General features: G+C 44.6%; 1 protein-coding gene across 10 annotated transcripts in view; it reads right to left on the reverse strand.

Moving 5' to 3' along the window:
* The window catches only part of FOXP1 (forkhead box P1), a 335,216-nt gene that overhangs the window by 12,136 nt on the left and 299,359 nt on the right, over positions 1-23,721 (reverse strand). For 9 of the 10 annotated variants that reach the window (XM_065749241.1, XM_065749239.1, XM_065749238.1 and 6 more), the window contains 6 exons: positions 17,758-17,841; positions 9,240-9,441; positions 9,054-9,133; positions 8,310-8,411; positions 3,855-3,976; positions 1,755-1,824 (listed from right to left, as the gene is read on the reverse strand). In XM_065749241.1, the coding sequence (XP_065605313.1) occupies positions 1,755-1,824; positions 3,855-3,976; positions 8,310-8,411; positions 9,054-9,133; positions 9,240-9,441; positions 17,758-17,841 (660 nt within the window). The remainder of the gene's footprint in view (positions 1-1,754; positions 1,825-3,854; positions 3,977-8,309; positions 8,412-9,053; positions 9,134-9,239; positions 9,442-17,757; positions 17,842-23,721) is intronic. The other variant, XM_065749247.1, reaches the window with a different exon arrangement.

The raw sequence follows: 23,721 nt of genomic DNA on the forward strand, positions 1-23,721 counted from the left end.
AGTGCTGGTGAGAGCTGCGTGCCCGTCTTGCGCAGCCGTGAGGGAAAGCAGATGGAGGAGATGTCAGAGGGGTGGTTCTGCCACCCCACAGGGAGAGAAAAACCATATGGGAAGCAGACTGCAGCAGGAGGTCAGCATGCACTGAGCTCCCATGGTGTGCAGCTCCGCTGAAGATACCCTGTACCACGAGCATCCCAGGGGATCCAGACTCCCGATATAACCAGCAGAGAGGAACCTCCTGATCCGTTTAAAACCCAAAGGAGAACCTGTCTCAGTGCAATGAATAGCATGATTTCTCACTCCTGTTTGTTACAGGGGACACGCAAGCAGTAACAAATCCGGCCTGGGCTTTTCTCTCCATCAGTCATGTTCCTACCATGCTACGTGAGGCCACGGGCACATGCTTCTGCCAGGGAAGGTGGGGCAGGCAGGCAGTTTGGAGGTTATCACAAAAGACAAGAATGGATGGAGATGACGACAGCGACACGTGTTCGAGAAATAAAACATGAACAGTTCCGTATGATAAGCATATTAATTGAAATTAGTCACATAGTTAACAACGTGAAGAAATGCAGGATCATTTCATTTTTGCCTTTCAGCTTCATGAATGTAAAATGTGCTTGTAATCTTAATACTATTCAAGAGACAAAGCGGTCTTTAAAAATCACACTTCACAAGACTCAAGGGAAAATAAGTTACTAATGAATGGTATTTACAGTTGCTTCATTTGAGCATGCTTTCATTTGCTTTTCAGAAGTTACTGCGTAAACTCAAACCTCGAAAAGAAACGTAGAGCATCGCTTTTCTCCTAATCACCCGCTCCTTGCTTTGGAAGAGAGAAGCCTGTTAAAGCTTCTACAGAATGCCCACGCAGACATCCGCGGCCACGGGTGAACTGCAGGAGAAGTGAGCCCCAACACACACACACAATGGGGCACAACCTCTGCCTCGTGTCTCCATGGTGTGGATGGGGTTTAGTCCACAGTGCAAGCACACACACAGCACAACAGCACACAAGTCCAAGGCACAGTCTGTGCCTCTGGTCCAGTCGGTGACTCCTGACATCACCTGAGGTTTTTGAGATGGGACTTGGGAATTCGTAGAGACAAAAAAGCAAAATCTCATCAACAGCACACAAAACAGGGTCTGGAGAAGCACACGCTTCCAGGATGCGAGTTACTAACAGCGCACCAAACACTTGGTGCATTTCTATAGAGTGAAAAACAAATTTTTTTGTCTTTAAACCAATAATAATTCCCCTTTTTTTTTCTATAGGAATTGCGACTTTTTTTTTTTTTTAACAACAATAGGAAGATATGCAAAAATAACCCTTAAAAGAAAAGGGGGAAAAATGATCTGCTTTCTCTTTAAAACCATGAACAATAGAAGGTCACGTGGCGCAGTATCCTATCATTCAGCACATTAATAGCTGTGCTAGAGTAATTACACTTGTGGTATTTTTGCCTCAAGTGAAATTCTGAAATAAGAGGATGGAAATTATGATACTGCTGATAAATATTAATAAGTGAACTTTTAATTTTTTTGCCACAATATTCAAAATGCTAAGCATCTAGCTAATGCTGAAGCAGCCTGATATGTGTTTGCCTCCAGGGACTATGATGCTTTATGCACTTAAGAAAAAAGTTTAACGGAATTAAAATTTAATATCTAATTAGAGCAAGGCTAATATATTTTGAAATGAGTGGGGAAGACACACGCCTCTGTTGCATATTTGCTACAGTCATTAATCTTACCTGTAAAGCAGCATTGAGAGGTGTGCAGTAGGTGTGGCTGGTCTGTATGTTTTTAATAAGAGAAGGGTTACTGCATAAGAAAAACATAAAAAGGAGAGTTAAATGCAACCAACCTCTATGTGAACATTTCAAGCATGTAATGCTTCCTCCCACACCAGAAAACTAGCGCTCAGACTGTTTTTGCACACAAGTTCTCTTTCATTTCTCTTTTTCTTTCAAGAAAATATCTGAGTTTTTGCCTGTGGTTAACATATTTGCCTTTACTAAATAAGGAGTACCATCATCTTGTGACGTTACCTCACCATGTGTTCTAATACCCTGCCTTAGTGGCACATCTTGGGATCTCTGCTCATTTTAGTGTGTTCAGGAGCAATTTTCCAATGTTCAGCATTTCTGGGAGCCAGCTACCATGCAAGGGTCCATCTATGATCAAAAGCATCGTGGGATACTTAAATTACCCTCAACGGCACTGGCAGAAGAATTCCCTGCGACTGAGCAGGGGGACCGTGATGAGAGTGGATTCTGAGCCACATTATTTCCTGTTAGGGAAAGAACTGGCACTGCCAACACGTCTGCCCCAAAAAATTTGGGATGTGGGAAAAGAGAGAAGGTGGCACGGAGGCAAACGGGCTGGTCCTGCTGCTCAGCAGCCAAGTGTTGGGGAGCACACTGCCCTAAAGGGCGTTTTAGTAACAGCTCTTCAGATGTGCTATCTCACACCCTCTCTGTCGTCATCTTCAGTTTAAATAAGGATGGATTTGAGGAAAATGCACGGCAAGCTAATCTACACTCTCTTTAGCGGGCATTAAAAATCACCAGTCTCCACTGGAGGAAAAAAAAATCATCCAACATAAACTAGACACTAAATGCCAGCGCAAAGCATCTCCAGAAAGTTTCATCACTCACTGGGCTTTTTTCTTTTTTCATGTGAGAGTAAGTCACGGTGAGAAAAATCTTAACTGAGTCTCTCCCACAGGGACTGGCAAGGATCAGCTGTCCTGGAGAGATGGCCTTCGAGGAAAGGTCAAACAAAATTGCTTTGGGAACCCCAGGAATATTTGTGTGTGGCTGTTGTAGGCACAGGACACACCACTGTTTGTAATCTTTACAGCTGGTCTCACTGCACTTTCTCCTTTTTTTCTTTCTTTCTTTTCTTAAAGTTAATTCATTAAAAAGAGTTGCAAACCCAGGCATACAATTGAAAGCAAAGGAAAATGTCAGAATTCAAACTTATCTGAAGACCTTCCTGGCATATATCTGTCTTCCTGACACATCTACAGCAGCGTATCTGCGTGACTGTGGCTAATTATTTTAGGCTACGTAGTGCTATAAACAAATGCTACAACAAACATGTCAAAGTAGTTATTATCATAGGCATCTGGATTATCAGAGTAGGACACACAAAATACACACATAACAACTAAAACTTCCACTTCTTTAGCAGCAAAGGTGAAGTCACTGTTTCGTGAAATGCAAGTCTACATGAGATGGGTAAATCATGCAAAGCAAAGCAACAGCAGAAAAAAAAATTAAAGCAAGTAAAAGCTCTTACTGTGCAACAAGCTCGCCAAAGTTTTCATCAGGGCAGTATTTTCGAGGACGGCCTCGTTGAATATGACGGCCACGTTTAAACTCTTCATCATCAACAGTCCAAAAGGACCCAAACTCATCCTCTACTCTGATAAAGCACTTATGCAGTGAGAGGTTGGTGCGAATGGCACCCTGGGACAAGAGCAGCAGCAAAGGAGATGAAGTGGAAACAAAGGGACACGGGATCGGGGACAGAACAGACATCAAATACAGGGAAAAGGAAAAAGAAAATAAAATGCAATAAGCATAAGCAAATGGTTTGTGAGGGTTAATATGCATTGCCACCTAAAAGCTACTAGCATGTGATGCAACAAACACCAAGCAAGCAGGGTCAGGGTACTGGTGGGCATACAAACAGTAGTGATGAGATGTTTGTCTTGGTTTCCCTTAACTGAAACAATGCGAAACCACCTGTGGTTGGTCTAACACCAGCTAGCAGCCAAAAGCCTCTACGTTAAACTGTAAGCATGATCCAAGCTAGGCTAAGAAGTTCAAACATGGTGGACATACCCACTGATCTTTTGTGGCCTTCGTTTTTGGAACTCTTGTTCATCCACTGTCCATACTGCCCCTTTAACGTTTTCTACTCGCACAAAACACTTGTGAAGACTAAGATTATGACGCACTGCATTCTGCAGCAAGAGAATACATTCAAAAACTTTCTATGAGAAAATGCTCATCATTGTCCAAGAACAGCAGCACAGTCAGCTTGACAGCCCTCATTTTGCAACGTCAACCCCTCTCCCCGCACCCCAGCTCTTTACATCTTATTTTGCAAAGTTAATATAAATATAAAAGCTTCAACCCAAGATTAAAAAATCAACTCATTCTTATCAATTACCCACAGTGCAAATGAGAACAGCCATCATTTTATAAACACGCACGCTGTATAACGGCACATTTCATACACAACGCAAGAGGAACATTGCATTGACATTTTCAAAACAGATACACAGGCTTCTCCTCTCCTGGAAAAGAAAGTAGTGTGAAAGAGCAGGAAGGATCTCATGTGAGCACGGATGGCTCTCGATGGAGAAGGAAGCACTGGGGCCGGTGCCCCTGTGGTTTCCTACAGCTGGGCTAATGCTTATCAGGTGCTGAGCTCCTGCCCCACTGGCAGCACGGAGTGGGGCTCGGCAGAACCCCGCTGGCCAGCACGGCCCCAGCCCCTGCCTCTGCTGTGTGCTCTTATATGGAAGTTGGCTCCTGTTCCTGGCAGACTGCTGCACTGACTGATCTGAGCCTCTGCCAAGTGCAAACACGAGGAGGGCTCTCTGAAACAAAGTGATAATAACCCTGCAGCTCATCACCCGGAGGGACCCTGGCGCTCCCAGGCTCTGTGCTCGGGTGTGCACTGCGGTTTGAAGGATGAGCCCAGAGTAACTCACAGTGCACTTGGACCTTCCCCTCAGGTGGCCACGATGAGACACCTTGCTGCCTCACGGCAAGCTGGGGCTTTGCTCTGCTCCCCATATTGCCACACCACATCCCACAGTGTGGGTTTCCCAAGCACAGAGCCCACTGCAAAGCTGCTCTGGTCGGTACACGGAGCTCATCCCCAGCACCACAAGAGCGGCTTGGAAAGCAGGGAGAGCAGAAGCAGCCATTTGCTGAGAACATGCAGGCGAACAAACTCCATCCATCATCACTGGCACCACTGATTTAGTCAATCTGGTTGACTCGTTAGCAGGCACAGTGCCAGCCAAACACATGGCCTGGGTCTAGGCAACCAAGAGACCACACTTTTTTCCCTCCTGTCATCTTCATCTTCTTTTTTTTTTTTTTTTTTTTCCTTTTGGTTAATGAACATCGGTTCTGGATGGTGAAAGTGAGCTCTAATCATGAATGTCTAAATCACTGTGCAAACAAAGGGTAGGAGAGTGTGTTTGTCATGTAAATTAAGAGGCACGGTTTATGTGCTTGTGAGGGAAAGGCTACAAAGAGTCTTCTGCTACTTTTCCATGTCACTAGCACAGTCCTGTCCCTGCTCCAGGGGAGCATTCAGCAGATACTTGGCAGCAAGCTCATCTCCTCCGGCTGCAGGTGCCCCATCCCACAGACAAGAGGATCGCCCGGCTCTGTGGCACACTGTGCACACTTCAGCTCTTCCATGGGGATCCGTTTGTCATTCTTCCTTCCCTTACTTTGTTCTCCTTCTTTTAATGACTCTTCTCCCCCTTCCTCTCCCAGTTCTCATTAGCTCGTCAAGTTGTGGCAGACCCCCTGGTTGGGAGGTGGAGCAGAACACTGCGAACGCCCCACACCTTACGGGCGGAAAGCAGCGAGCTCGAGCGCAACCTGACACAGGGCTGCTGGCCCACATCTGGGTAACTCAGGCAGTTTCCTGTGAAAATGGGAATGCTGTCAAGTCTGGAGCAAAATGTAAGAATAATAACGCTATTTCCCACAGTGAAAGCCGATCTCCCAGTTAACGCGGCAGTTGATCAAGCACATACAGCAGAGCTCGGTGGAGTGAGTCCTCGGAGTTTGTAAACAGTCTCCAAATACACAGTTGAGCAGAAATACTTGTGTTCTTTAAACGTATTTAATGCTGGAGAAATCTTTCACAGCCTGTTATGGCTCTCTTGAAGTCAAAGTGTGACTTGCCATCAAGTGCCTCTTGCTGAAGATCCTGAGACAAACACACTGGGTATTTGTAGCATGTCCACGAAGCACTGCCCTCTCTTTCTGCTTTCAGTGTGATGATTTATTTAAGGAATTCATCACAAAAAAACAACAACCACACTGTTTTGTTCCCAGCGCCTCTGGATACTTGCTATCTAGCAGTTTTATTCACGTTTCAGAGCCACACCTGCAGCCTGTGCCTCATGGCTGCAGTTCAGTGCCAGCAAATTACTCCAAAAAGTAAAAGTAAACAGGCATCGCCTCTGACCTGTTCGAACCAGTCCACAGTGCTCCCTGAGCAATCAGCTTAACGCAAAAATTAGGAGCTATTATTCTAAGATTATATATTTACCTCGGTAAAAATATTTGTATGCAAGCCACTTTTGCAGAAAGATTACCCTGAACATACTTGAATGTAGTAAATGAAAGGGTTTGTAATTTTCATAACTGCTCAGGCTCTGTTGTACTGCATTTTGGGGAAGAGGTTCATTTTTTCAAAGTTGTTATTCCTGGGCTCGTCTGTGGTTTTGAAACGGGTCTCAAGGAAGCCTGCCCACACCAAGCCCTGACCTAACCTTTAGGAACACTGACTCGAATGCCCCCTACGCATTAGCTGAAGGTGAGCTCAAATCAGCACATATATATTCAAATTATTCTGATTCTGCAATTAGACCCTTGCGCTCATTCTGCGCCCCGTGGGCTTCCCATCACGCCAAGCCAGAGCTGCATTTTCATCCCTGCTGTTCCTGAAGGCTGGCATAAATCTGAGTAGCTCAAAAATTGCATTCCTTGCATGGATGTCAGAAGTTGAAGTGAACCTTTTCTTCTCAGGCTCTGAAGCAGGACAGGGGCTCCTGGACAAGGTCAGGGTGTTGGTGAGGGGTCTCCACACGGACCCGCCAGGCTCTTCTGTCAGCCCCAGGGTCTCCAGCTCAGGCTCTCCTCCTCTTCCTCCTCACAAGCACACTTTTAGAGCATGTGGCTCCTGGGATTCGATTTTAAGTTATATGCAAGGCTAATGCCTAATACCAGCCTTGCAGGCAGCCAAGATTGCCTTCTTCCACTCCCTTCTCCACTTCCTTTCACCGCTGGAATTAGATAGGATTTTTGCTTTAGCACCCACACCTGCAGGCTGCTGAAAAGGCCTACTGGAAGCACTCCAGCAGCAAAAGACAGGCAGGTCTAAATGGATCTTAAGTCAGGGAAAGTTAATTTCCTTTTTGGATAGTAAAGAGGCTGCAAAGTGAAATACTGCTCATGTTTTCTAACTGAAGTTGAAGAATCAAAGCAGCAATCACAGAGACTTTTCCGGAATCTAAGAGGTTATAGATTGAGCCTGAAAATCTAAGAATTGCCCTGGGATCTGAATTAAAAGCAAAACGTGCCACTAAAACTGAACTAAACTCCAAGGACGATTTTTAGCTCCATCCTCTGATGGAATTAATTCCAAAGGCAGGCTGAGACAGGAAAAACAGAAAGAGCTAATGAAACAGCAAGTATGGCACATACTCATGCTGCCTGGACGTTTAAAGTTTGAGAGCAACAGACTTGCCTAGATTAAGAGCAGCTCCAACTACTACGATGCAGTTTTTACTGCAATACAAGATCCTTTTCTTTGGTTCACTCATTAGTAACTGTACCAGCTTCAGTAGCCAGTGTGGCCATGTACAAGGGAAAGAGTGGCCTCCAAAATACAAAATAAACGTAACTCCCAAGGCTTTTTATCTAACAGCCTCAGAGATGGCTACGGTAGAAAACTGAAGCGCCAAATATATCAAGTTTTAGTTTTGTCAAACAGATTTCTTATGGTAAGGCTTGTTTGTTGTGTGTTATGCTCAATGAGCTGCTGCTGTGTGACTGAAACGAAGAAGTCTGTAACATATCTGCATATGCAGTTGAGTCAACTGACTGAGGAAAGAAATCCACTTATCTATAGATCCTAGGGAAAAAAATCAGTTGTTGTGATTACAGCCTGCATAACTAAAAAGACAACAGCATATCTTCCACTGACACAATAACATTACCTCTTTTTTTTTTTAATACATTCCAGCTGAAGGGCTTGAGTTTCACTGCTAGCAGCAACCACACAGAGGAACTCGTGGCATAATCACAGAACATAAAAGCCAATAATGGTGGATTCAATTAGTGGTTTTCAAAAGCAGAGGAGTTTTTCTGCCAAATATCAAATTGTTCCTGCAGATAAGGCACCCAGCGCGTGTCACAACTGCCCATCCACATTTTCATGTCCACACGTCGTTACAATTTGTTATGTCATCAGCAATGTCTACTCTGTACATGTCAGATATCAAAGGCAAGAGGCGCACTCGGGCTCAGGCTTACCTTCCACGTCGCTGCGTTGCGCCTGAAGTAAGCAAACATTCGCGTGAACCAGTTGTAGATTTCATTTAGTGTTAGCTGTTTTTCTGGAGATTCCAGGATGGCCTTGTGAAGCAAATCAATGGCAAAATCAGTTAGGAGCAAACGAGTACAAAATACAGTCAGAGTTTTACTTGGACCAACGCAAAAAGAACGGAAGAACCAAAGAATGCGAAAATAAGAGAAGGGATTTGGAGCAAAAACCTGAAGGAAGGTTTTCACAATGTGAACTAAGATTAATGGCTGTATTTAACAGTTCAATGGCAAAATTCAAAATGGAATTATCTAATTGTTTTGAGTTTTTATTTCTGTTTCCTTACAGAAATATTAATTTATTAGTCATTCATAAAGCAGAATCAAAGAGAAATGCAAAACATTTCACTAGCTGATTAAAGCTCAGTAATTATTTAGAGCTCAGATTAATTCTAGGGATCAGAGATTACTGTAGCTTGTGATAATTGACTTGCCATCTTTAAACAGGCTCATTTTCACTGTTGTGTGAAATGAATTTCCTAATAATCACATCGTATTGTAATACTTAATCAAAAGCAATTATGTTATATATTGCAGTTCTAAAAACCCTTATAGTAAAGGTTTGAGCATTTGAGCATGCTTACATACCAAAGGTTTGAAAATCTATTTAATCCAGAGCGCGCACATATAGGGAGACTTTTTCTAATCCGAATGCCTGTGTCTGGCTCCACTCACCTGTCTAATTAAAGATGCATACGTGAACGGTGGTCTAACTTCCGCGTTCTTATAAAATTCTTGGTTCTGGGCAATATCTGCTAAATAAAGAGCAGTTGTTCTGTTATCATCACAGCCCGTCGCTGCGGGCGTAGGCAACAGAGAGCTGCCGGGCTGGGAGGGCCCGTGCCAGCAGCACCGCTTTACCTGAAGAAATGGGGACGTTGTATTTATCCGAGTACCGCCTCCGGATGGGCCCGACGTTGTGCATGCTCGTGGTAGTGATGACCGACGGTCCCTGCGTGACGGGAGTGATGGGTGCGGTCGGGGTGGTGGGAGTATGAGGTAAGCTCTGTGGAGAAGCCTCGGACGCCGTCTTGGAAAGCGTGACGCTGGACACCAGATTGAGCTGCGGAGGGAAAGGACGACGGCTGCGTTACAAAAGGCGACTGCTGCTGATTACGGGTGGTGGGGGCACAACCACAACAACGGCACAACCCTCTGCTGGGAGCGGATGATGCAGCTCGAAGTGCTGTTGTAGCATCCCCCTCAGCAAAGGGTAACAAATACATACATTTCCATGTAGACAGATTTTTATAAGAAGAATAATGCAGCCTGCCGCCAGAACTACAAATCGTGGATTTTCATCTGAACCTTCAAACGAGATCTTATGGAGTGCGTCATCACTGTAGTGCTTTACTTTTGTCCCATTGTTTCACGATCTGAACCCCACACCTCTCTTATTTCCATGCTATCATTATGCACGGATTCTAATCAATCTTCCTGGGTATTTCACTGAAGGCATCGGGCTAAGAATTAAACGGCCAGATTTTCCTAGGGACATAGCAGGGAGAAACGCAATCTTTCTCTTCAGCATTTGGGATTGCTTTTTTTTTCTTCCCCTCCTGTTCATCCATTTTAAAAGCAAAGCCCTGAGTAGGTTGACTCTGGAATAATTTAATTAATCACACCGCATGAAATACTGCAGCCACTCAGCCCAGCCCAAGTGGCACCATTCTGCTCTCCCTTGACGGGAGGCATAGTGTTACCTGCACGAGCAGCAGCAGCTAAACTCCTCTGGGACTGTGCATCCAACCCGAACAGAACCCAACCACTTTCAGCCCCCACCATACCCACACCACCAGCACCTGCTCCTTCTCTCCGCCCTCCAATGCCCTCCGAAAAACGATGCTCCCTTACAGTAGGTCTCTCCTGCTGGAGTACTTTAAACAAACAACCCAATGTCTTAACTACAGCATCAGAAAAGATGAGGGAGGGAGGGCTCTTTGACTACTTCCACGTTTCCTTCCCTTAGGCACTTTTGCAAATCATATTGCTGAAATCCTGACCCCATTGAAGTCGGTAGCAAAATTCCTACTGAATTTAACAGGGCCAGAATTTTATAACTTTTGTTCTGATTAAAATTCCTTTTGGCCGGACATTAAAGCTTTTCAGATGAAGGCGAGGCACACAATTCAGATATGCCCCCAAACACCTCATGTTTATCCATAAGACTCTGTATTAATTTTCCTCGTGTGAAAGTAACCAGATAAGAAAGCTCCTATTAGCATCCCTCGTCTGAGTTAACAGCCAGAAATACTGCCGTTCCTTTATCAAAATAACAGGATTTATCCCAAACAAAGGTAATGGAAAACAAAGGGCTCTCGTGTCACAGAAATGACACCACAACAAAAAGCTGATTGCCCACAGGAAGGACACAGCACAGTGACAGATAAATAGCACCAGTTCTTCAATAAATTGTCCCTGCTTTTCAAGCAGCCGTGCCTGCGCTGAATCCCAGCCACCACATCCTCACACAGCCAAGTGCTGCTGCCTGCAGCCCTGCACGCTGCTCAGGCACCTGCAGACACCCATCCTCTGCGTGTCCTCCACACGGGGACCGTCCAGCAGCTCGTGGTGAGGCCACAGAAGGAGGATCCCAGCGAGGAGACGATGAGGGTGGAAAAATGCAGGCAGTGATTTCCTGGAGTGTCCTGCCACGGGACTCACTGCCGAGAACACGCACGCTGCCGCCGCTGCCACCCCTGCTTGTTGACTGGCGTGATTTAAGGCCACTGATTAGGGACACACGCATTGTAATGTCTCCCTGTTATCCATCTATCCATCTATTACATATGATAAAAGGACCAGCGATGATAATAATAGTACAACTGACAGGTCTCACCATGAAATTAAATCTTCTGTATTTTATCTCAGTTTCTAAATGGACGTTTTAACAGTCCAATAACTGCGAGCAAATCTGCATCAATTTTAAGCGCCGAGCTCTGGCAGAGGCTCGGCAGCTGGGCCCTCCTGTTGGAAAGATCACTGCTCGCGCTCCATTATTACGGCTCTCGCTACTCCATCTCAAAAGAGTTCGCTTCCTTTTTTAGTGTTTAAAAACTTAACATTTAATCTGTTTCTACTGGGGAGCTGCAAGAAAGAATCCCCAAAGGTCAGCGTTCCCTGCTTCAAGAATTTGAATCGAGTTGGATTTCTTTAGGCTTTTCAGCGTAGGTAGCAACTAGAAATAAACAGAGGAGAGGACGAGCAAAGGGGGGGGCCCTAACAGGCTTGACAAATGACACTGTGATTCACACCCACTGCTGGGCTGCCACTAATAAGCTACAGAGGAAGCAGCCAATCTCAGCTAATTACCAGATAAAATTGTATTGTAAGGACTCTAATTAGGAGATGCTTATGGAGGTGATCTAATGATTAAACGCTGCATTCGAGTGACCCCACCATCAATGTGCAGTGGTGCAAGATGTCACTGGAATATTTTGTAGAAACAGTAATTTTATTTCAAGGAGGGGAGGCAGTAATATTTGTAATAATGGCTATGAGGTAAACTAATTAAAAGACAGTTCCTAAAGGAAGACTGTGGCTTTGAGCAGCTGTGGCCGTTCCAAAACAAAGTGCCAAATCTCAACAGAGGAGCTGCAGTCAAGTGGAAAATTTCTGCCTGACCTCTGCTCTCGCTATTAATTTGCAGGAAAACTAATGACACATATACATATTCCCACAAAATTGTTCTAATTGCTAATTTGCCAAAGGAGCCCAGTTTCCAAATTAAACATGACTGCAGTCTGTGAGGAAAGAAAGAACAAAAAGCTGGAACGCGGCGAGTGTGCTGTGCTTCACCCTCGCCAGCCGCTGCTGAGCCTGAACCAACAAGTTAATGAAAGACGACCTTGGTGCTCGCCAGCAAAGTTCTTCCTCTTCCTGCCCTGTACCTGGTGCCACTCTGCTCCTGGGCAGGGGACCGACCCCTTCGGTGACGGTACCAAAACACATGGGGTGGGTAAGGGGAGGTGATGAGGGCCGCTGTCTTCGTGAGATCTGCAGCGTGAAGACGGAGAGCTCGGTGGTGAATTGGAGCAGAACAACAAATTATGAATGGTGTTGGTTTTGTTGCCATCTTGAAATATGCGTCTGAATTGTAGACTATTAAATCTTAATACTGTTGGCAATCAGAAACGCGCGGCAGATGATAATTCGGGGCAAAGATCAGGAAGGGACTGGGCTGGGAGGGTTTCTTTTCCTGATGGAAACTCGATGTGGTTTCTTGCTGTTTGCATTTTCTATTTAAAAACATCTTCTGTGATTAGAGAAGTTGCTCATACTGGTACTTTGCACACTGCCCTTGTCCCACACTCTGCATGCTTTGGCAAGGGACCATTTTTCGGCTGAAGGGATCACACACAGGGCACAAAGTCAGCACTGGGCAGCAAGGCACAGCCCTGCCATCCAAGGGTTAAACGGTTCTGCAAGGTTTGCGCTGGGGATGGGGGAGGGAGGATTTCCTCCAGCCACAAAAGAAAACAAGAAAAAAAAAAAAAAGAACAACAAAAAGCCACCAAACCCCATAACAGTTTGAAGTCCTAAATTCTGTAAATTCAGCCAGGGAAGGGTGCTGGGTGCTTTGTTCAGATTCACTTTTTAAGAACAGGGCCTCAACGCTGCTTTAACTCAACGATCATAAATGCTTTAATTGTTTCAGCATCCAATATCCTGCTTAGGATTTCAGTATTAACCTTCCCTTTCAAGAAATGGTCATGGCTTCCTTTTAAAGGTGAAGACTGAGTCATACTTCTTTTTCCTTAGATATAAACAAGACAGAGAGGTGGCCCTCTCTCTCACCCTGTAAAATAGATTTCCAGTAAGTGGCTCTCCCATTAGGGCTCAGCCTGATTTCTTTTTGTGTAAATATATTCCATGACAATAGTGGCTGCAGTAAAAAACTCTGATCTGAAACACGTTGAGATGAAAAAATAAAAAATTATACATCTCTAAGTGCCACGGAGAGGCCATACCCACTGCTGCAGGGCAGGGATTCCCCTGCCATTGATGCTGCTGTGTTGGTCACCATTAGAGCAGAGGGTTTATCAGAACTGAGCTGCTGGACCCTATAACACTCCGGAGCTGAGACTGCTTTTCTTGACACGGATGGCAAGCTGGGCCCAGAGCTTCGCTCAGTGCTGCATCCTCCTCTCCTGCTCCAGCTTGGACACAGCAGTGCTGGATGGGAGCCTGGCAGGCAGCAATCACTTAGCAGGTGTTGTTATTGGCAGCAGCACTGAGGAAACCGAAGCTGAGGAGTGAGACTTAATGAAAACCAGTATATAAAAACAGCTTTTGTTGTGCTTGAGAATCTCTCTGTATTGCTGCGTATTGTTATTTTTTCAAACTATAAAGTATGGCTACAGCAGCTAAAATGCTCAGTCATTACCTCAAGAGTTAAAAGACCATTTTTTAAATGCTTTGTTATTACAGTTGCTAAAAACAGTATTTCAAAACAAACGTAATTGCTATGGTTAGGGCAAAAAAATACATTAAATAAGGGATATCTAACAGTCCATTTCATCTGAGGTGCCAAAAGTTTCTCTTCAAGTTTTCTATCTATTTATAAAAGATGGATATAGCACCTAGTATTCAGAATCATTTGCTGGTTCGTGTTTTTTTCCTATTCCTTTCCTTCCTATGAACTTCACTGTTAGTTAACCCCCCCAGATAAAATCACATTTTCATCTTAACCTACCACGTTGACCACTTGCACCAATGAAAACAGAACGTAGGGGAACCTATCTTAACAGCAAAACCAGAGTGATAATTCTTGAGCAATCACTTCTCTGGCTTCTCTGTTTTGTTCCTCCTTGAGAAAAAGGTTCCCTACAAAGATATGTCACAGCATATTCCTTCACAGCTTTGGTCTCACTTTACTCAGTCCTTTACTCTCACCAAAACAACACACGTAGCACAGTAAGACAAACAACTTTGAATGTTCCAAGCGTTAAGCTGAGATACATTTCTTTAAGGCTGCTGCCCTGCTGGACATGGTGAGTACATAGCTGGCTATCTGCAAACAGGCGGCCAGCACAACCTGCGCCAGTGCCCTGCCCTTCCCCAGTGCCACCTTCCTGCCTGCCCAGAAAGGAACAGCCCAGAAGCAGAAGAGCTGCCCTACATGCAGCAACCTCCCCACATACAGACCTATGTGCCAACAGCTCACCCACCACTGCATTACACGAGAACATGCTTAAGTCACGTTGACTTTAACGGGACTGAAGAGTTTTACCTTGGTGGAACCGTGTGGGGTGCTGGCCCTTCCACTGCAGGGGTGGAAATAACTGCAAGGAGCTAAAGCCACCTGAAGGTGGGGATGTGATCGATGGACAGGACCAGCTTCCCCACACCTGGCTGAGCTGTGATGGCTGCAGCAACACCGAGAAGCTGCCTGGGGTTTCAGCCACCACTGCTCAGCTCTGCGTGAAGCCCAAGAGGAGACCAACAGCCAGCGTGGGTTACACAGGGCACGTGGTGAAAGCAGCAGCAAAGCAAGCAGCTCAGGCCCCATCCGCCTCCCAGTAACAAAACTGTTTAAAAACAAGCATTAAGATCCTTTAAGCAGAATAAAAACGTTTCCTCAGTTATGAAAAGGGTGTAATTTTAAATCCCAATTCATTGCTACGTTTGGATTTGCAGCCACTCTTTCCTTTATAACTGCTGATGTACCCTAATATATTAATTCTAACATACACCTTGCATTAGTTATGTTGGCAAAAAAATTAATTACTGGATGCAAAGAATACTCTGCACTGCAATAATGGTCATCAGATCTTTTTACCAAAGTCCTATCCCACTGAGTTAAAAGGACTAGGGTCTAGCAGAGCCTAAGCGGTGCCTGTGTATTTTCTCATAACGAAAGCACAATTTATGCAAAACACTATACTCCTACATTTTATAATTAATTTTCAAATGCTTCACCTATACATATTTTAATAATTTCTGATTTATCAGATGGTATCTATAATAAATTTTTCTATATTTCAATAAATGAAAAGAAGGCAGTTTCAATCCAACAACAGAGTGCCACACAATATAGGCCTGTCAGGCACCAATTTTTACTTCTAACATGTAAGTTAAAGGATAAGGAATTTATAATGCTGCCTGTGAACGAAACCACTTTTCATACACAAATGTGATCTTTTTTTTTCCAAAGGGTAATACAACAGTACATTTACATAAACTAATCCAAACAATCTATGTATTTGACAATGGCAAACCTCACACAGACTGCCTATTGTTGGTTTACATCTTGGAGTTCTTTATGTTGGCTTGTAACACTGCTCTAGCTGTCAAAGGTTTGACTTGGACTCTAAATAAATGGTTATAGAAGTGCTGTGCAGCGATATTGGACTTCTTTGCAAAAGAAAACCTGCTGTGTATGAATTCAAAAGCTATTAATTTTTCAGTCAAAAATATTCATGCCTATTTCTTTTAATAAAGAAACACTGTGCTGAGCAACTGAGAGATAATGTTGACTAGTGGTACAGAATTTTCAATAGAGCAGTTAAAAATAAATTTAGTAGGAGGTCCCCAACAAAGCTATAATTTTCCAGAATGTAAAACATTTTTAATACTAATCAAGACAGCCCTTTTCCCCCTGTGTTCCCTTTTCTTTTTTCCTTTTTTTTTTTTTTTTTCAGCTGCTTTCCCTGTTTATTAGCTGTTAACACTAATCTTCACGGCGACACCGCCTGGTACCTCGGCAGCCTACACGGCCCGCCAAAGCTCCTGCCCTCTGCGGCGGAGCATTGATCACCGGCTGCCTTGCCAAACACTGCTCGTCTCCTCGTGATTTCCTCCCTTCAGTTTTTAATCCTTCCTCCTGAGGGGCACTGCTGTTACCAAAGGCCTCAAGGCAGAGTGCTTTGAGACTCCCAGATTATTCCGCTGTTTTAATTTTTAATCCAGTAAGAGCTATAGAAACCAAGCCTCCTCCCATTCTGTTGGGTCTACGCACTTTGCCAACAATGCGCTGAAGCATTTGCATTCAGGCTGAGATGGATACGAGGAACCAGAAGAATGCTATTTTTATTGAGTCTGCGTGCGGTTTCCACTCTGGAGAGCTGGTATCCACTGGATCAAGCAGCTTTAGGAATCTCACCAGCTGAAATGGAAGGGCCCTTACCAACTGCTCAACACTCTCCAATACTGCCCCCAAAACTTCCCGTTGACTTTGACATCTGCTCCAGCGTTGCTGAACAGCCTGTAGTTTTCTACCCAGTAGCCTCCCTACGCACTTCTGCAGCCATTTATTCCCAACTACATGGAAACTGAGAAATCCGTTTCTAGTAAAAATGGGTGCGTGAAGTGTTTAATGATTTTATGTTCTCTATCTCTGTAATGTGTTCTGTTTCAGACATTAATTTTGTCTACCAACTGCATCTTGGCAGGCTACCATATTTGCTGGGTTAATAGTCTGACTCTTTTTTACTTCTATCACCATAAATCACACATATATGGGTGTATGTTTGCTTTATTTATAGAAAAAAAATCAGTCAAAACAGATAAACCAATACTTTGTCATTATGCTGCATCATTGCATATTGATTAAAATTGCTAGTACTAACTATAGATTGTCAACGCTCAATTAATTTTCACACAATGACTCAAAGCAAAATCAAATAAAGCCAGTGTACCTTTAAATCTTACAAATCTTAAAATCAAGAAGCAAAGCACTCTCTCCATTTTGAATAATCATGTGAAGCTCTGAGGAGCATTCTCAGCATTAAGAGGTGAGAAGAAAACAACAGATGAGGAGTCGCTTTGGTCGGGGAAGGAGACGGAGGCCTTGCCCTGTGGTGGAGGCCCAGGAACTGGCATGGCTTGCGAAGCCACTGGCTGCCTAACAGGAATTTATGGAGTGGCTGACCGATCCTTCCTACCCTACTGGCCACCCCCATGGCTCCTTTTCTGCAGAGCAATCTGCAGTGGAGAAGGTTCCCCTTCTCAGTTTCAGTGGTATAAAACCTGATATCAGGCAACAGCGATTATCATCAAAACGTGCAACGAGAGCCTGTTCTACTGTAAATGCCTGTCACACAGGGAGAAAGCCAAATAAATTCACTAAATCTAATTTAATCGCATCTCCTTCCTAACACTTCCTAAGGTTTCACTCAAGCGGCACCAACGTAAAGCAACCCACAGGCCAGCAGAAGGCCCCTCTTTGGGGTCCAGCTCCCGTCAGCCCCCCCGGAGGAAGGAGAGAGCTGGATCCCTGGGCTGTGTCCCCTGCAAAGCCAGCAAATGCTGCACGCTTTGCATCTCCTCGCTGCAGCACACTGCAAAGCCATGCTTCACGTCACGCGCCCAGGTGGGAAACAGGAAAAGAGGTTTGGTGTGAGACTCGGTTTTGCTTTCTGCACAGTTCAGTACTTACAGGCTGAGGGGTGGCTTTTGGTTCAGTTGACTTCACATGCAGGTGTGTCATCATGGCTTGCAGGCGCTCTTTATCTTTTGCAAGCTGAAGGGGGAGAAAAAAACACACTATTACTTGTAGGAATAAAATCCAACCTCTGCTTATTCCTAATTAAACAGTTGGCACCAGTGCACAAGACAGGAGAGTTTTATTGCTGAGCAGTTTGGAAATTGTATACGGTCTGTTCATGAGGCAAAGCTAACGCCTGGTGCTGGGTGTCAGTATTTCTCAAAGCAAAATGCATTAGCCCTTCAGCAAGAAAAGCTAGACCTGCTGGCACCAAGAGGTTCACTCTAGCCCTGACAGCTAAAAGACACCAGTGAATCATGTTTATTAAGCCAGGAAGCACGGCAGAAGCACACTGTGCAGTGACCCTGCGTGCACTGTCCTCCTTTTGCACCGTGGGATGAGCAGTACAGGGATGGGCTGAAGCTCTCACGTCACTGCGACCCCTCAAGAGCTGGAAAAACCACCAGGGGTCGACAAGGGAACCCAGCTGGGACAGGAGCTGCAGCTGGAAACACCACTGTTGGCATCCCTGAGGTGCATGCCAAAAGGCAGCTGGGTGCAAATGCTACCCACATCCATTGCCTCACAGCTCAGAAGTGTGGCCAGGCTCCTGGGCTAGATGTCAAGGGGACGCCCACTGCCTGGTCCTCATGTTCCCTGCACTTTCTCATTGAGATCTGCACCTAGCTGGTGTCTCAAGATCACAGTGTACAGCTGTGCTAAGGACGGCTTCCAACTACATTACCAATGCACTGGCCAGGCACTAACTCTCACTGGTATTGGAAACAATTTTTTTTTTCTCTACAGGAAAATAGGATGTTATCTGTCTGCTCTTAAAAAAAAAAAAACCCGAGAAGAATAAAGAGAAGTAAAAAAAAAAGAAGTGGAATTATATCAGGAGATAATACTAATGAAAAAGGTGTGTTATTAACCTACATGCCCAACATAAAGGTTCCTGTTTCCAGCAGGACTTGGATCAGGTTCTTAAGACATGACAATTTCGGCAGTTTCGTTTTAGACAGTCAGGTTCCTGGTGCCAAGAGGAGAACTGTGTTCGCATTCCAGTGAAATGTTAAACAACCTGCCCACCTTATCACAGTCATCTGTTTGTAGCAGTAAAGCTGGGCTAAGTGTATATAAAAAGAGACTTGATCATAAATCCCCATTCATAACCTTCCACTCAAGGTTGTCTTGCTCTTCGCAAGGCAAGGGGGGGCTGTGCCTGTGCCAGAAAGGTGTCACAACGGGATAAAACTTGGCACACAACTTTCCAAGATGGGAATTAAATAAAGGAAAAAATGGTGTCACCATTGTGTGCTCTGGAAAGTGAAAAAGCCAAGTCACTGGCTTTTGCAAACAGCCTGTCAAACAGCTTCTTGGTCAAAAATCTCCATGGCAAGAGGGAAAAGCCAAAGCTGATACTAGATTTCCACCAGTCTACCTCCAGATCTGCTCTGGACGCCACAGGAGAGCAGTGATGGGCTCTTAGCAATGCAGTGGGAACGTCTCCCTTTGAGAGTCCTCTGAGGACTTCTTCAGGGAAAGTAGAGGTCTCACCCCTCAGCTGCGGTGCTTTCCACAGAATAAATAAAAAACAATAAATATTTAATTCTCAGTGCAGCTCTGTTGGGCAATCTCTCATTCTTAGCAGTTCCCGGGTGCTGAGGCTGCTTGGCAGGGTCATCTGCACATTACATTTTGGTCTGCAGGCTACTGCAGGAACCAAAGCTCTAGCCAAAACAAATAAAACTCAGAAGCACCTGAAAACTTCCTGCTTGCAGCACAGCAGTGGCAGCAAGGAAAGCCACCAGCAAAGCCAGCAGGCAGCATGGAGCATGCCCTGCACTGTGCTTCCTCTGGGCCTCTTGGCCAAACGGAGCGGTGCTCTGCCCCGGAGCAGCTGGGGTCCTTGCTTTTATTGTTCTCAGTCATCATCTTAGCACGCTTTTAGTGCCGTTTCTGGTGGGTGAACGTTATTAAAGATCCTCTCGACATTTCAGGCAGACGCACACCAGTGTTTTGTCATAGTCTAGGAATTCAAACACTCACCCCGTTAGGCAGGAGTTTAAATTATGAAAAATAGAGGTCTCTCGGTTTCAAAGCACTGAAGAGAAGTAAAAAAATCTAAAGAATTTCTTGAAATTGTTTTTCCCCTGTGTCAGGAAGCAGGAGTGATAATAAAGCAGAATGTCACCAGCAGCCCCTCCTTCAGCAAGGTCCCTCAGTAGCAGCCAGGAGGACTCGCTGGGCACTGGTGGGAGCACATTCTCACTGGTGGCACCCACTGGAATGCAAATCATCCACAAATGGGGATTATCAGTGGACCTGCAGGAAAATGCTCCTCATCTACTGATAGTGTTATTGGGCACAGGCTGTTACACAACGAAAACAAACCTATTACTGCAGCTCTGTTCCAGTGCTTCTAAGCTCCTGTTGGGCACTGGTTGCTTTCCTGCTGGTACTCAGCCTACAAAACTGCACTTGGATGTATACACTCCAGGTGCAGCTGAATTAGGATGGGTAATTCCTTCCCCTGGCAGTGGCATGGGGCAGGATGGGGAACAGAGGAGCCACAAACTTCACCCACAGGCTCAGCTGGCACCCACAGCTCTCCTGTGCCCTGCTGGAAACAGATCCCTACCTCTGGGTGCAGAACCCTCCCCTGAATGACAATCCTGACTGATGGACTGGGAGAAGCTACCAAAAGAATAAAAGCTGCAGATCTACAAAAGCTTCCTGTGGCAAGGATACAGAGCAGCCTGAAATGTTCAGAGGTCCAGAAGGGAGTCTGGTAAAACTCCGTATCAGGGGGCAAGACCTTATCAGGACACACTGGATGGGACTCTGATCAACCTGGTCTAATGGCAGGTATCCCTGCTTGTAATAGGGAGGTTGGAACTAGATGATCTTAAAGGTCCCTTCCAACCCAAACCATTCTATGATTCCATGATTTGAAGGTCCAACACTGAGGTGCAGATTAAAACAGCAAATTCTTGGTTTTCTCTGGAGTTTAATGCAACCTGAGAGTACTGCTCTCCACAAGGCTGGGTAAGAAGACTCTTACAATACAGTCCCATCTGAAGCACCATTCTTTTTTTTTTTTAATGTTCTTTTGGAAAGTTCTCAATGGTGGCAGTGTTCAGACGGCCACCTAGTTCCTCATGGCAAGCCTGACTTTCTGAGGTTCCCCCAGATCTCTGGGGCTCCGTCACAGCCTGGGTTCATAACAGTGATTTCATGGAAAACACTTCCAGAGCATGTGAAATGCAAAGAGTGTTCTGCAAACTCGGGTATCAAGACACATGCTTCGCTCTGGAGAGATTAAGTCCTGAAACTGCACACATGATAAGCAAGAGAGGGAAGCGCAGAAGGGAAAAGCAGGCAAAAAATAACGGCAAGAAGCGAGAATGCAGCAATGGAAACCCAGTGAAGGCATTCAACAGGAGTAACAACAGAAAGAGAAGATCACTTCAGCAGGATTTTGAAAAAACACTATGGACAAAGGAGAAGAAAGCCAGCCACGAGCAATGCAAGAGACAACCAAGACCTCTTCCCTCACATTAGGAGCTAAGTAAGTACAAGAAACATTCAGGATCCATTTTTCAAGAGCGTCAATGGATGCTTTAGAAAAATAAGCCCAAGCAGAACTTTCCTTCCACTGAAAATGGCCAACTGACTCTGTGCTCTCCTATGAGGAGATACTTTTGTGAAGTGTATCAGAGCCTTGTTGCTGTCCTGAAATGTTTTTCCATTCAAAAGTGGTGCTGCAAAATATATGCCCTATTCCAGCTAAGATCTTCCTAAGGGTAGGGATATGTTCCTGTGTTTTTGTTTTACCCAGGAGCCCAATTCTCATTATTTCTAATGGCAACAAATGATCACGTTAGGATTGTTTAAGTGAAATATGAGAAGATCTCTACCTTGCCTGTGATATTTAAAATACGTTTGTGATGGAAAAGCTTCACGACTCTTCTGCAAAAGGCCACTCACAATCAAATAGCAAACTGACTTCTGAGTATTTCAAAAAGTTCATTTAAAAATCACATTGTTTAGATGTCGTGGATCTTATGGCCGTGACACTGACAACCCTACTCTGGATAAAATAATTACATTAGAAAAAAACATAAGCTTGCATTTGGGTCCATCGCACTCAAAACCTGAAGTGCATCCCTCAAATGCAAAGGATTTGATCCTCCTTGGAGCTATGGGGTCCCTCTCCTACCTGTCTCACAGAACACAAGTGGCTGGCCTCAGGGCTGATTTGTGCCACTCTGTTCAGGAGTGTTAAGTTGATGGCCCTGGCCAAGCTGCTCCTGCTGTATCACACTGGGTGCTGCAGACCACGCCACTGAGAACTCCACTGTTGGGCTACACCTCCATTATATCACAGTTCTGTGAAGGACAGGTCCCAGCCAGATAAAGTGGGCACTGGTGGATAAGTCTTCTGTCTCCTCCTGTGTTCATACCTATGCAGACTACCCAAACAACTGACATATAGGATGAAGAGAGAGAGAATTGGGGTGTTCTAGGGGCATTTCAGCAGCAGGACAAACCTCCTTCTCCACCCGTCCTTCCTGGCTAACACACAGATAGTCTCACTGTTATTGACGTCCCATGCTACATTAGGCCTCCGGTTCATCCCATCTGCCTTACTTTATCCTATCTCTTTTACTGTGCTAGTAAGACTGTTAAAGAAAAAAACACAAACACACAACAACAAAAAATTTTTTGCCTTGGCCCTCATATCACTTTGAAATGATGTTCTAGTTTTGGGGACTTTCTGCAGTGACTCTAAGCTAGGATGCATTCCTCAGCACTAAACGGGTGTGAATCCGTGAATATTAAGTCACTTAGGACAATCAGTATAACGCACCACTGATAAACCTCTCAGAAACACTGTCAAGGACCTACGAAGAGGTGGTAAGCTGGCATCATCCCCTTGCTGCTCAAGACTAGGGCATCCTCCTGTAGTTCCAGGCACAGATGTGCCCAGTACCTGCAGGAGGGAAGGAAGGGGTTCAGGCTTTTCAAGCCAACTGGAGCTGAAGAATCTACGTTTACCTTCAGCACGAATGTTATCTCATCTTGCTAAGATTATCCTGTATCTCAGTTTACCAAGAAGACTGTGGGCTTTTTCTTCTCATTCTCGAGACACTTTTAAAAACAACAGACCCCTCAACGCTCTCTGCAAGACGCTGACATTTTATGACTGGTAGTTTGATTTTTATAAAACTCGTATTAAAATAGTATATTCTGCTTCAGCTAAAAGGGAAAAGAGTGTCATGACCAGCGTGTTCCTGAAAACAAAATTTAGGAAATATCTATGAAAGAAAAAGGGTAATTTGTAAGATAAGAAGATAAAAGGAATTTTTTTAAATGCTTATCTTGAAAAGTAACAACAAGAAGTTTAAGTGTGTTTTTGCTGATTTTTCTCTCCAACTATTTGAAGCTATAAATGACTTAACTCAGTAAAATTCCAAATGTAATTATCTTCTGTACTTAGCCCAAGGCTTTCCATATATCTCTACGCTGCTGTCTTGCATACAAAATAGGTTTTTCAATAGCTGGTAACTATATAATGTACAACATTGTTTTAATTTCCCCTTCTTTGCTAACCTCTTGCCTACACACAGAGAGACTGTCAAAGCTGCCCAGCTACAGCAGCGAGCTGCAGGGAGACAGAAAGAACTCAAAAGCATTCGGAAAGGCAGTTGCACAAACACGGCACATTTTCACATTGCATTCAATATTTTCCAGTTTACCCCCACTTTGCGCCTTCAAAAAACTCATTTGCTACAAATGGCAAAATAATAATAATTAATAATACATGGGGAGTGTTAGTATATGAGAGACCACTAAGCAAGCCAGGTCATGCAGCGTTTTGAAATAAACATCAACCATTTCTCCCACATCAAC

Source organism: Cyrtonyx montezumae, unplaced genomic scaffold (assembly GCF_038088225.1).
Source record: "Cyrtonyx montezumae isolate F1298 unplaced genomic scaffold, pur_monq_1.0 scaffold_6, whole genome shotgun sequence".
NCBI lineage: Eukaryota > Metazoa > Chordata > Aves > Galliformes > Odontophoridae > Cyrtonyx > Cyrtonyx montezumae.